The sequence below is a fragment of the Oncorhynchus gorbuscha genome, linkage group LG07 (assembly GCF_021184085.1).
Source record: "Oncorhynchus gorbuscha isolate QuinsamMale2020 ecotype Even-year linkage group LG07, OgorEven_v1.0, whole genome shotgun sequence".
NCBI lineage: Eukaryota > Metazoa > Chordata > Actinopteri > Salmoniformes > Salmonidae > Oncorhynchus > Oncorhynchus gorbuscha.
The window spans coordinates 77,065,391-77,080,595 of NC_060179.1; the positions used below are offsets into that span (position 1 = coordinate 77,065,391).

Below are 15,205 nucleotides of genomic sequence, written 5' to 3' on the forward strand. Positions count from 1 at the left end.
CAGTGGCTTTGGGACACGTCTCTGAATGTCCTTGAGTGACCCAGCCAGAGCCTGGAATTGAACATCTCTGGAGAGACCTGAAAATAGCTGTGCAGTAACACTCCCCATCCAACCTGACAGATGTTGAGAGGATCTGCAGAGAAGAATGGGAGGAACTCTCCAAATACAGGTGTGCCAAGCTTGTAGCGTCATACCAAAGACGACTCAAGGCTGTAATCGCTGCCAAAGGTGCTTCAACAAAGTACTGAGTAAAGGGTCAGAATACTTATGTAAATGAAAAAACAATTTAATAGATTTTAGAATAAGGCTAATGTTAAAAAATGTGGAAGAAGTCAATGGGTCTGAAAACTTTCCAAATGCGCTGTATATAGAGTACCAGTCAAATGTTGACACCTACTCATTCAAGGGTTTTTCATTATTTTTACTATTTTCGACATTGTAGAATAGTTTAGACATCAAAACTATAAAATAACATATGGAAACATGTAGTAACCAAAAAAGTGATTTATTTAACAAAATATATTTTTTAAAGTAACCACCCTTGCCTTGACAGCTTTGCACACTGTTGGAATTCTCTCAACCAGCTTCATGAGGTAGTCACCTGGAATGCATTTCAATTAACAGATGTGCCTTGCTAAAAGTTAAATTGGTGGAATTTCTTTCCTTCGTAATGCATTTGAGTCAATCAGTTGTGTTGGGACAAGGTATACAGAATATATCCCAATTTGGTAAAAGACCAAGTCCATATTATTTCAAAAACGGCTCAAATAAGCAAAGGAACGACAATTCATCATTACTTTAAGGCATGAAGGTCAGTCAATACAGAACATTTCAAGAACTTTGAAAGTTTCTTTATGTGCAGTCGCAAAAACCATCAAGCACTATGATGAAACTGGCCCTCGTGAAGACCGCCACAGGAAAGGAAGACCCAGAGTTACCTCTGCTGCAGAGGATAAGTTCATTAAAAAGTTACCAGCCTCAGAAATTGCAGCCCAAATAAATGCTTCAGAGTTCAAGTAACAGACACATCTCAACATGAACTGTACAGAGGAGACTGCGTGAATCAGGCCTTCATGGTCGAATTGCTGCAAAGAAACCACTAACAGCCACCAATAAGAAGGAGACTTTCTTGGGCCAAGAAACACGAGCAATGAACATTAGACTGGTGGAAATCTATCCTTTGGTCTGATGAGTGAAAATTAGATTTTTGGTTCCAACTGCCGTGTCTTTGAGACGCAGAGTAGGTGAACGGATGGTCTCCTCATGTGTGGTTCCCACCGTGAAGCACGGAGGAGGCGTGATGTGTGGGGGTGCTTTGCTGGTGACTGTCTGATTTATTTAAGGCACACTTAACCAGCATGGCATTTTGCAGCCATCTGGTTTGCGCTTAGTGGGACTATCATTTTGTTTTCAACAACCTCCAGGCTGTATAATGGCTATTTGACCAAGAAGGAGAGAAACTGAGTGCTGCATCAGATGCAGTGGTGTAAAGTACATAGGTAAAAATACTTTAACCTCTCTAGGATATGTGGGACGCTAGCATCCCACCTCGCCAACATCCAGTGAAATTGCAGGGCGCCAAATTCAAACAGAAATCTCATAATTAAAATTCCTCAAACATACAAGTACTATACACCATTTTAAGGATAACCTTCTTGTTAATCCAGCCACAGTGTCTGATTTAAAAACTACTTTACTTTACGGCGAAAGCACACTTTGTGATTATGTTAGGTCAGCACCTAGCCACAGAAAACAATACAGCCATTTTCCAAAGAAGGAGAGGTGTCACAAAAGACAGAAATAGTGTTAAAATTAATCACTAACCTTTGATGATCTTCACCTCATGGCACTCTCAGGACTCCATGTTAGACAATAAATGTGTGTTTTGTTCGATAATGTTCATCTTTATATCCAATAACCTCATTTGAAATTGGTGCGTTATGTTCAGAAATGCATCGTCTCAAACAAACATCCGGTGAAAGTGCAGAAAGCCACATCAAATTACAGAAATACTCATCATAAACATTGATCTAAGATACAAGTGTTATACAAACGATTATAGATAAACTTCTCCTTAATGCAACCGCTGTCGGATTTTTAAAAAACTTTACAGTAAAAGCACACCATGCAATTATGTTAGGTCAGCACCTAGCCACAGAAAAACATACAGCCATTTTCAAACCAAGGAGAGGTGTCACAAAATTCAGATATAGCATTATAAATATTCACTTACCTTTGATGATCTTCATCGGAATGCACTCCCAGGAATCCCAGGTCCCCAATAAAATGTTTGTTTTGTTTCGATAAAGTTCATAATTTATGTCCAAATACCTCCTTTTTGTTCACGCGTTTAGTTCAAATATCCAAATTCACAAGGGCAGGCACTTAGTCCAGACAAAAAATCAAAACAGTTCCATTACAGTTCATAGAAACATGTCAAACAATGTATATAATCAATCTTGAGGATGTTTTTATCATAAATCTTCAATAATATTCCAACCGGACAATTCCTTTGCCTTTAGAAGTGAAAAGGAACGCAGCTCGCACTCACGGCCGTGCGCGTGACTTAGCTCATGGCATTCTGCCAGACACCTGACTCAAACAGCTCTCATTCACTCCCCCTTCACAGTAGAAGCCTGAAACAAGGTTCTAAAGACTGCTGACTAGTGGAAGCCTTAGGAAGTGAAATCTGACCCCATTTACACTTTATACAAACCTCAGATTCCCACTTCCTGGTTGGATTTTCTCTCAGGCTTTTGCCTGCCATATGAGTTCTGTTACACTCACAGACATCATTCCAACAGCATACTAATTATTATATCATATGCATATTCTAGCTCCTGGGCCTGAGTAACAGGCAGTTTACTCTGGGCACCTTATTCAGCCAAGCTATTCAATACTGCCCCCCAGTCCCAAAGAAGATAAACTACTACTTAAGTAGCTTTACTACTAGTAGCTTTACTATTTATATTGGACTACTTTTACTTCACTACATTCCTAAAGAAAATGTTGTACTTTTTACTCCATACATTTTCCCTGACAACCAAAAGTACTCATTGCATTTTGAATGCTTAACGGGACAGGAAAATAGGCAAATTCACACACTTATCAAGAGAACACGTGGCCATCCCTACTGCCTCGGGTCTGGCGGACTCACTAAACACAAATGCATCTTTTGTAAATAATGTTGGTGTTGGAGTGTGACCCTGGCTATCCAGTCACACTTAATATAAGGAATTATAAATTATTTTTACATTAACTTTTGATACATGAGTATATTTAAAACCAAATACTTTTACTCAAGTGGTATTTTACTGGCTGACATGAGTAACTTTCTATTAAGGTATCTATACTTTTACTCAAGTATGACAATTGGGTACTTTTTCCACCACAAATCAGATGACCTGGCCTCCACAATCACCCACTCTCAACCCAATTGAGATGGTATCGGATGAGTTGGAACACAGAGTGAAGGAAAAGCAGTCAACAAGTGCTCAGCATATGTTGGAACTCATTGAAGACTGTTGGAAAAGCATTCCCCATGAAGCTGGTTGAGAGGATGCCAAGAGTGTACAAAGCTGTCATCGAGGCAAAGATCGGCTACTTCGAAAAATAGAAAATATATTTTAATTTGTTAAACTTTTTTTTGGTAACTACATGATTCCATGTGTTATTTCATAGTCTATTTTCTGCATTGTAGAATAATAAAGAAAAACCCTGGAATGTGTAACTGTGCCCAAACTTTTGACTGGTACTGTATGCACATACACACACAATCCCATTTGTAGGATCGAATTCTTACATTTACATTTACATTTAAGTCATTTAGCAGACGCTCTTATCCAGAGCGACTTACAAATTGGTGCATTCACCTTATGACATCCAGTGGGACAGTCACTTAACAATAGTGCATCTAAAACGTAGGGGGGGGGTGGGGTGAGAGGGATTACTTAACCTATCCTAGGTATTCCTTAAAGAGGTGGGGTTTCAGGTGTCTCCAGAAGGTGGTGATTGACTCCGCTGTCCTGGTTCTTCCAGATCAGAGGGTAAATGCTGGGTATGGGGGAAGTGCAGTACTAGGCTAGACAGAAACACACAAACACAGCCCTAGACAGAGCCTCATCTATCATGAAAGAGTGTAACGCTCTAGTGGACATAATGCATTCTCTTCCTTCTCTTTGTCTCCTATCATGACTGGTTAGTGAAGAGGCATACTGTGCACTGCAGAAATTAGGGTCAAGTGTAGGGGAGAAGGAGGTCCTAATTCTTTGGACATGCAGTTCTTGGATTTCACATTTCATTAAGCAATTGAAACCGCAGAGAGAGAAAGTTGACATTCCATAACAGAATCAGCTGCTTTGCATTTGGCAGTAATGGTTTGAAAGTGCCAGCGGTTTGCTACTCTGTGTGTATTACCTGTATGTCCTGCAGTAGTTCTAGTTTCCTACGGCGGATGCTCTCCAACTCCTGTCTCTCCTCGGGACTCAGATCATCAGGTACTAAAGAGGGGTGAGAGAGAGAGCGAGGGGGGAGGTGAGAATAACAGTGCTATGGGTCACCATGGCAACATAGCCTAGATCAATCAAAATAATACCTCCCCAACACCCTCCTAGCCACTGACTGGGGTGACACACACACACTACAAACCAGCCACATCCCTCTCTCTCTCCATCCCACCCTCTCCCCATCCCGCAAGCACTCACAAGACCAACCAAAACCTTCCAGACGCCCACACAGGCCTGAACAATATATGCAGTACAAAGATAAGAGAAAGAGAGAACCACATGTCCATCAGGGAGGAAGAAAGGACACACCCATTACACCATAGGGCAGCTGAAGTAGGCTGGATCAGGGGACCAAACTATCAGCTCCCATTTTAACATTGAAGCTGAGAATAACATCACATCCGCGAGCACACACACTCCCAAAATCCATGTGATATTTCAGGAGAGGAGGGGGGGTATTTATTTTTCTCCCTCGCTTCCCCCCTCCGCAGTGTTAGAGGCATCACTACAGACCCGGGTTCGATCCCAGGCTGTATCACCAATGGCCGTGACAGGGAGTTCCGGGTTATAGGTGAGGTTTTGGGGGGGGGGCTTTACTTGGCTCATCACATTGCACACCACTCCTTGTGGCTGGCCAGGTGGCTGCAGGCTTGACTGCGGTCGTCAGTTGAACAGTGTTTCCTCAGAAACATTGGTGCAGCTGGCTTCCGGGTTAAGCGGGCAGGTGATAAGGAGTGCGATATGGCGGGTCATGTTTCAGAGGACGCATGACTTGACCTTTGCCTCTCCTGAGCCCATTGGGGAGTTGCAGCAATGACACAAGATCGTAACTGAAATTGGGAAAAGGGGGGTAAAATACAACAAAAAAAGTGGTCCAAAATAAATTATCTGGCTTATGTGAGCATTAAAAAATGTCCATAATTTCAGCCCAAGCAGCGAACTGTCAACCATGGGGGCCAGAGTGACAGCCAGTGAGACGGAGAATGCAGGTAATGATTAACATTGACTTAAAAAGGAAATAGTTAGTCTGTCTAGTTAACCTTTCTATTTCACATTTTTTAAACCTATGGTAGATTGAATGTTCACTGATGATTCTTTTCGTGGTTTTTCAGCCCTGGGGGCCAAAATAACAGCCAGCGAGGGAGAGGTGGAAGAGCTGAAGAGAGACATCTCCAGAACATCAAATCAAAGTTTGTCATGTGCGCCGAATCCAACAGTGAAATGCTTACTTACAGGCTATTGGCTCTAACCAATAGTGCAAAAAAAGGTATTAGGTGAACAATAGGTAAGTAAAGAAATAAATAAAAAACAGTAGCGAGGCTATAAAAGTAGCAAGGCTATACAGACACCGGTTAGTCAGGCTGATTAAGGTAGTATGTACATGTAGATATGGTTAAAGTGACTATGCATATATGATGAACAGAGGGCAGCAGTAGCGTAAAGAGGGGTTGGCAGGTGGTGGGACAATCCAGGCTAGTATTGGTTGTTTACCTCAGTTGAAAAGTAGAAAATGGCCCATTTCTAATCTTCTGGCAGTAGATTAGGGTTTCCAAAACTCGTAAAATAATAATTTATATTTCCAAAGAATGAGAGTCTCATGTTCATATTTCACAACCTCCATGGGCTTTTGGAGATGCCCATACACAATCAAGCAAAAATAATCTACACAATCTCTTGTCTCACGTCAAGAGATTTCTCAAACGTCAAATTTAGAAGTTGTTTTAAACGTCAAAGTTAAACACCAAGGTTAAATTTAGGCATTAAATTCCAATTTTTAAAGGTTAGTGTTAAGTCTAGGCATTAACTCTTAAGGTTAGGCAATCACTCCAAATGGTTAAAGTAAGGATTAAGATTTGGGGTAGGCATAAAGCAAAAATATGAAAAAACTACTTTCTATTGCTAGACTCATAAATACAACCTTAGCATCTGCCTCTGATTCCAAACACACATCCGCCATCCCCGTCCACAACGCAAAACCAAAAACTACTTGTAGCTGACGGCGTTCACTGTTGCCCCTAGTGGCCGGTTACCACATCCATCTCCCGACGTCCTCAGACTAGGGCTGGGCGATATGGCCAAAATATCATATGGCATTTTTAAGTATTTTATGTTTTTGATTAATAAAAGTTCTACATTTGCTTTATGAGTAGTGTGTGACCCTAGGGTGGCAACACATACATTCTAAATTATTTAAATGGGTCTTTCTCCATTCTGATTGTATTGAACAGTATAAAACAATAAGCCTGAAAACAATGACCAGTAGAAACTACAGTAATTTTCATAATTGTTAGCAATGATTTAGGAATCCTTGTTAGTAAGTATTAGCTAGGTTGCCACTTGTTGTTCGCCTATTGAAATTGAACTTCAGTTCAAGAAAATAAATAGCTAGCTGGCTACTTAACCCTGTTGTCCAAAGCTAATGTTATAAGCAGCCAGCTTGCTTCATCTGGCTAGTGAGGCTCGACCCAGACCGAGTTATGTGTTGTGAAGCTAGCCACAAGTGGAATTTGTGGTTTGCCTTCAAAATAAAAAAAAGTGTCATTGACAGTAATGCAAATGTATACAAATAGAATCATGCCATACTTTTATTTTGAAGACGAACCGCAAAGTCCACTATTGTGGCTAGCTTCACATAGATGGTAACACCACCATTAATCAATTAAGAACAGTCTTATAAATTAGGGTTATTTTAGATGACACCTAGGTATATAGTTCTGTCTGCTACACCTCCTCTTTCTTTATAATGCACACCATATGTGCATTGAAGAACTGATTGAACTTTATAATATTACAATTATATTTATAATGTATGTATTAATAACACCTGGATAACTAACTTTCAATAAAGCGTTTCACATTCTCCACTGGTTGAAATTAAGTATCTCACTGAAATACTACACCTATCCTGTGTCCTCAGATTAATGCAGATGAAGGGAGTTAGATATGCAGTTTTTTTCCCTGTATATATGAATTACAAATCAGCCTAGACTTATATCATGTTTCTAGTCTATTGCATAGTTACAATGTGTAATCATTGATGTCCCAGGAGCAGGAGTGGTAAACACTGTTGAAGTATATATCTGTAATACATACATGCAGTCATGGCATCATTCAAAGAATGGAGTTTGATACACCTGGTAATGGATATGACTGAAAAAGAATGTCTCAGAGATTCATACCTGAACAACACCTTTATTTGCCAAGGAAGAGTACATGATCAGTGAATATATTCAATGCACAGGCTACACTGTGGGCATCTCATGCGTGGTAATAACTACAGTACATGTATATAGGACTTGCATCCTTGGCACAATAAAGTGATTATATTCCACTCAATCCATAGGCTTCATTAATGCCATTCAGACTTGAACTTGATACAACTATGATAGCTGAGGTTCATTGGTATAAATATTCGTTCAGAACCTAACGTTTTAGGTTCCATACACAGATCAGCTACATTTTTTTTTACCTTTATTTAACTAGGCAAGTCAGTTTAGAACAAATTCTTATTTTCAATGACGGCCTAGGAACAGTGGGTTAACTGCCTGTTCAGGGGCAGAACGACAGATTTTGTACCTTGTCAGCTCGGGGATTCGAACTTGCAACCTTTCGGTTACTAGTCCAACGCTCTAACCACTAGGCTACCCTACCCTAGCTAGCTACACATCCATTGGTATGAATATTAGTTCAGAACCTAACGTTTTAGGTTCCATACACATATCAGCTACATAATGTAGCTAGCTACACATCCATAGGCATAGAGTTACTTTTATCCTCCACTACACAAAAATAAAAATTAAAAATAGTTGTACATTCAACGTGCAGTAAAAGCTTTAGCTAGCTAGATTCTTTACATCCACTGTGTCACAAGACGACCTGGTTTGCTGGTTCTCAGGAGTCCCTAAAACATTAAATCAACCTGAATTACAATGTCATACTCATGTCATAAAATTAGCTAGCTAGCTGGCTAATGTTAGCTAGTCAGCTAACTTGCTAAATAGTGATTTTTGTACATTTACTTTATGACAAAAAAAATATGCACAATCGTTTGTCTCTACATGAACTAACATATTCCTCTAAATTGAATTTTTTTTGCTTGACTCGTTATAACATTATAATTCCTGACATTTGCTTCCACCGTAATGTTTTGTCAGCCATCTTTGCTGAAGAAAGTCACCAGGGATGAGTGGCTCGTGTCAAATTCGTCTCGATATGTATGATTGGTCATATAAAAAGCTTGGGACCCAAATGCATAATGAACACTAACTCTCCCTTGCGGAGGTCTGTAGCAATGAAGCCGTGATGCTGGGTACCTCTAAGTCCCGCAGTGTAAGCTCGCAACTTTTAAAGGAGGAACTGCTGTACCACACCTCCTCGTGCCTTATTGCTATTATAAACTGGTTATCAACGTAATTAGAGCAGTAAAAATGTATATGTTGTGTCATACCCGTGGTATACGGTTTGATATACCGCGGCTGTCAGCCAATCAGCATTCAGGGATCGAACCACCCAGATAAAATAAATCAGTGATAGATCAGCAAACAAAGAGATGACCTATACCACGTATTTGCCCAGCCAGAGAATTAACCAAATATACATAGAGGTTCAGTGAAACAAAATCACATTGGATTGATTAAGACAAGTCACAGGCGTTTGGTTGGGAGTAGGCCTAGGCTACTGAGCAACTGCAAGTGAAGAGCAAAATAATCCGCTTGTTAAGCTACACAACAGCCTGGCTAAATGTTCTGATCAGTGTAAATAAATGAGCCAACTAGACAAGATGATCATGAGCAGCACTCACCTCATCTAACATTTCCAAAGCCTAATTCTGGCCCAACCAATATCCAAACGGAGATTCAGTGGAAAGAAAAATCTAACATTGATTGAGCATGTCCCCATGCTTGTCTCAAAGCAGCGTGAAATGGTGCAGAAATAGTCAGTAGTGGAAAAAGTACCCAATTGTCATACTTGAGTAAAAGTAAAGATACCTTAAAAGAAAATTACTCGAGTAAAACTAGAGTGAAATTATTTGGTTAAGTATATTTAAGTATCAAAAGTAAAAGTATAAATCATTTCAAATTCCTTATGTAACCGATGTGAAATGGCTAGCTAGTTAGCGGTGATGCGTGGTAATAGCGTTTCAATCGGTGACATCACTCGCTCTGAGACCTTGAAGTAGTGGTTCCCCTTGCTCGGCAAGGGCCGCAGCTTTTTTGGAGTGATGGGTAACGATGCTTCGTGGTTGTCAGTTGTCTGTGTGCAGAGGGTCCCTGGTTAGAACCCGGGTAGGGGCGTGGGGACGAACTAAAGTTAAACTGTTATATTGATGCTGTTGACTGGTTGCTGCGGAAAAGGAGGAGGTCAAAAGGGGAGTGAGTGAAACCGATGTGAAACGGCTAGCTAGTTAGCGTTGGTGCGCGTTAATAGCGCTTCAATCGTGACGTCACTCGCTCTGAGACCTTGAAGTAGTGGTTCCCCTTGCTCTGCAAGGGCCGCGGCTTTTATGGAGCGATGGGTAACGATGCTTCGTGGGTGTCAGTTGTCTATGTGTGCAGAGGGTCCCTGGTTCGAGCCCGGGGTGGGGGCGAGGGGATGGAGGAACGCTAAACTGTTACACTTATATTAAGCAACCTAGACAGCACGATTTTCTTGTTTATTTCTGGACAGTCAGACATAATTTACAAACGAAGCATTTGTGTTTAGTGAGTCTGCCAGATCAGAGGCAGTAGAGATAACCAGGGATGTTCTCCTGATAAGTACATGAATTGGAAAATGTGTGTCCTGCTAAGCATTCAACATGTAAGGAGTACTTTTGGGTGTCAGGGAAATGTAAGGAGTAAAAAGTATACTATTTTCTTTAGGAATGTAATGGAATAAAAGTTGTCAAAAATATGAATGGTAAAGTAATGTACAGATACCCAAAAAAAAGTACTTAGGTAGTACTTTATAGTATTTTTACCTAATTACTCTACACCACTGGAAATATTGCTGTAAATATATTCCAAATTGGATGACTTTCAGTAAGCAATAATTTGATGCCTTCAATTGCATTAGCCTACTTTATTCCAATATGTTCGTCATTCAGTAATATCTATTCCCACAGTAATCCTCTATGGATCCATGACATGCCTCCTAAAGTGTAGAACTGCCAGGAGGATAGTAGTAACGGGTGCTGCCTAGCAACCATCAAGAGCTTAAGAGTGTAGTGCGTGCCAATGCTGCCTCAGCATTACGGCTACATTTCATACTAAGCCGTAGGCAGGAATTTACGTCAATCATGACTAGGTCGTGCATGGCTTTGTTGCCAGCAATACCTTTCATATATAAAAGAAAGCGGACACAAAGAAGGTGGGATGCTAAAGTTGGAGGACAAATGTGGTGAAAGGTGTTTCTGTGACAACACCATGAATGCTGTAATGGGTTAACTAGTGCTGTATTCAATGGGTTAACTAGTGCTGTAATCCATGGGTTAACTAGTGCTGTAATCCATGGGTTAACTAGTGCTGTAATCCATGGGTTAACTAGTGCTGTAATCCATGGGTTAACTAGTGCTGTAATCAATGGGTTAACTAGTGCTGTAATCAATGGGTTAACTAGTGCTGTAATCAATGGGTTAACTAGTGCTGTAATCAATGGGTTAACTAGTGCTGTAATCAATGGGTTAACTAGTGCTGTAATCAATGGGTTAACTAGTGCTGTAATCAATGGGTTAACTAGTGCTGTAATCAATGGGTTAACTAGTGCTGTAATCAATGGGTTAACTAGTGCTGTAATCAATGGGTTAACTAGTGCTGTAATCAATGGGTTAACTAGTGCTGTAATCAATGGGTTAACTAGTGCTGTAATGGTAAAGAGTCTATGTTCAGGCCACTTGGAGTCTAAATGGCTCCTCTTCTATCAATAAACACATTTAAAACAACGAAGAATCATCTTTTGTATTGTGGATATTTTACCAATCAGCATTGACCTGATACATTTGTTAAAACTAGCTACCAGTATATGACAGCAGTTCAATGTTTCTGGTGGGTATTGAGAAGGCTTGGGAGGGATAGTTTGGTTACATTGTGTAGTCTTGTCCACCCAAACAGACACACGCATGCACTGTTCTGCCCACGCACTGATAAGAGCGTGCAGTTACTGTTGCATCTCTCAATCAGACCTTAACACACACACACATTGCATTATCAGCTGATACAGCATGTACATTTTTTTTGCTGTGTGTTTCCTGATGTCAAGAGGTGGCTGTTTCCTAGCAGTGTGACGATAATATGAGCGGGAAAAGGGAGACACACAGCGTGTAGTGTTCCTACCTGAGAGAGTTTGTCTCTCCCAGTCCTTCCACGGTTACCAGTATAACACAGGTCCAGACGCAGGTCTCTCCCAGTCCTCCCACTGTTACCAGTATAACACAGGTCCAGAACACTTGCTTCACCCTTTAGTCCTTCTACCAGTCTCCACAGAGCCCACTCACACACACAGTCTCCAGTCTTGTCTACTGTACCTGTAGAATGAATTTCCCAGGTCCAGTACCAGACACTTCTCACCCAGTCCAGAAAAACTCCAGTCTGGCAGTAGTAGTCTCTCAATAATATAGTCCAGACTTCTCTCCGAGTACAGCAGACCAGCCTGGTTCTTCTGTCCCAGTGCAACCCACCAATACAGCCAAGCAGTATAACCCAGACAGTCCCAGTCCCTCTGAGCCCTCCAATCCCGTGGTGAAATACTAAAATAACCAACACTGCCCCCCTCTCCCCTGCAACCAGGGACTGTTCTTAACCCTTAATTACCTGCCAAGCTTACCATCTGTCTTTCACATCACTACACTACTACAAACTTGTAATGAGAGAGCGAGCAAGGTAACAGTCGAGCTGCTCCACCACACCACAGAGGGCGTGAGGAAGAGCACGAGAGAGCAAGTGTGTGTGAACCAGAGGAGTGTTCAGCTCAATCACTCTACCATTTGTTGAGAAATCACTAACATGACAGGGGGGGGGGACCCCTCCCCCGCAACTCCTCCCTCTTTCCCTCCAAGCATTATACACAGTCTCCACCCTGTGGACTCTCACACATAGCCCAAGGTATGTGTACTCATGACTGTGACTGTACACCAATGACCTCCAGCACTGAATATGATCTCTGACTTAATGATAAACAAGCCATTATGCAACAAGGGGCACTCTGTCCAATTATTTCACTTTTCTTTTTCTTTTCTTTTTAAAAATCAGGCAACATAAACAACTTGTCCTCTAAGAGATGCTATAGTACATAAACCTCAGTGAGTATTACTTAATGTGTGCTTCCGGGTTGGACTGCTGCGAGTCCATTAGCTACAGTTTCAGTTACTGATACTAAGTTGATGCAAAGAACCTCTGGACAGACCTGATCCCAGTCTCCCAAAAGCATCAACTTCTTAAGGCTAGTGGGCAGTATTTTGACATCTGGATTAAAAGCGTGCCCAAAGTAAACTGCCTGTTACTCAGGTCCAGAAGCCAGGATATGCATAGAGAACACTCTAAAGTTTCTAAAACTGTTACGATAATATCTGTGAGTATAACAGAACTGATTTGGCAGGCAAAACACCGAGGACAATCCATCCAGGGGGATAAAAATAATAATAATAAAAATTGTGGGCATTGGATTTTCCAACGCTTTTCTATGGGAAACCCAATTTATTAGGATCCAAATTGCAGTTCCTATGGCTTCCACTAGAAGTCTTTAGAAATTGTTCGATGATTTTCTTTTGAGAAATTAAGAAGTAGTCCTATTCTTTCCATGTGTCACTCAGAAGGACTTTGGTCTTTTGGTGCGTGTGAACAGGAGTGCGCTCCTCATTGTTTTTCTTTGGTATTGAAAACAGATTATTATTATTATTATTAAATTTTATCGATTATTTACATTTTAGGATACCTGAGGTTGGATTAGGAACGTTGTTTGAAATGTTTGGACCAAGTTTACAGGTAACTTATTAGATACTTTGTAGGCATGTTGTGTGAGTTGGAACCTGTGTATTTCTGAATCAAACGCGCCAAATAAATTGACATTTTGGGACATAAAGAAGGACTTTATCATTGTGTAACAGACATTTGGGATTGCAAAAAGATGAAGATCTTCAAAGGTAAGCGATTTAATTTTATTGCCATTTGACTTGCAACTCCAAACTAGAAGTATCAGAACACTGAAATGTAGTTCTAATCTTAAATATGACTGGGAGAAATGTCAAGAATAAGAAAGCTAAATATACCATAGTACACAGCAAAACATAGCTGAGGGCAATAGAGCAAAATGTCCACTAGATGACAGCAAATGGACCCATCACGACCCTACAGGAAGGGTGAGAAATCCATATCTCCATTTAAACCAGGGTATTTAGTGGCCTGTAGTTTGTAAATCCATATCTCCATTTAAACAAGTGTATTTAGTGGCCTGTAGTTTGTAAATCCATATCTTCATTTAAACCAGGGTATTTAGTGGCCTGTAGTTTGTAAATCCATATCTTCATTTAAACCAGGGTATTTAGTGGCCTGTAGTTTGTAAATCCATATCTTCATTTAAAGCAGGGTATTTAGTGGCCTGTAGTTTGTAAATCCATATCTTCATTTAAACCAGGGTACTTAGTGGCCTGTAGTTTGTAAATCCATATCTTCATTTAAACCAGGTATTTAGTGGCCTGTAGTTTGTAAATCCATATCTTCATTTAAACCAGGGTACTGAGTGGCCTGTAGTTTGTAAATCCATATCTTCATTTAAACCAGGGTATTTAGTGGCCTGTAGTTTGTAAATCCATATCTTCATTTAAACCAGGGTATTTAGTGGCCTGTAGTTTGTAAATCCCAAAACGTTCCCTTTGGTTTAACTGTTTAAGACGGTCCCCTTTTCTAGAGGCCGGAATAGGATCAATACTCAACAAACGATTTGTTCTACAGCTTGTTGAGCAGAGGCTGTGTATGTTTTTGTTTCTACAAAGCTGTGTCCATCATAACGTTCAAATAATTGCATTCATTCTTGCACCATGCGATCAATTATCAGCTTTAAACATGTACTTTTCTTAAAAAATAAATCCAAATACATTTTAGATTCTTCAAAGTAGCCACCCTTTGCATTGATGACAGCTTTGCACACTCTTGGCATTCTCTCATCCAGCTTCATGAGGAATGCTTTTCCAACCGTCTAAGATCCATTGCACATGTTTCTTGGCCCAAGCAAGTCTCTTTTTCTTATCGGTGTCCTTCAGTAGTGGTTTCTTTGCAGCAATTTGACCATGAAGGCCTGATTCACACAGTGTCCTCTGAACAGTTGATGTTGAGATGTGTCTGTTGCTTGAACTCTGAAGCATTTACTTGGGCTGCACTTTCTGAGGCTGGTAACTCTTAATGAACGTATCCGCTGCGGCAGAGGTAACCCGGTCATCCTTTCCTGTGGCGGTCCTCATGAGAGCTAGTTTCATCATAGTTTTTGCAACGGCACTTGAAGAAACTTTCAAAGTTCCTTAAAATGTCTTAAAGTAATGGACTGTTGTTTCTCTTTGCTTATTTGAGCTGTTCTTGCCATATAGGGCTATCTTCTGTATACCACCCGTACCTCGTCACAACACAACCGATTGGCTCAAACGCATTAAGAAGGAAAGAAATTCCCCAAAATAACAGGTGTGCCTTTAAAAAAAAGTTAACTGAAATGCATTCCAGGTGACTACCTCATGAAGC

At 40.6% G+C, this 15,205-nt stretch overlaps 1 protein-coding gene across 7 annotated transcripts in view; it reads right to left on the reverse strand.

Moving 5' to 3' along the window:
• Positions 1-15,205, reverse strand: part of LOC124040388 (cytohesin-1-like) — a 34,933-nt gene that overhangs the window by 15,060 nt on the left and 4,668 nt on the right. For 2 of the 7 annotated variants that reach the window (XM_046357538.1, XM_046357533.1), the window contains exon 2: positions 4,417-4,499. Coding sequence is in view for 1 of the 7 variants with exons in the window: in XM_046357533.1 (XP_046213489.1) it covers positions 4,417-4,499 (83 nt within the window). In the remaining 6 variants the exon portion in view is untranslated. The other 5 variants (XM_046357535.1, XM_046357539.1, XM_046357537.1 and 2 more) reach the window with 5 other exon arrangements.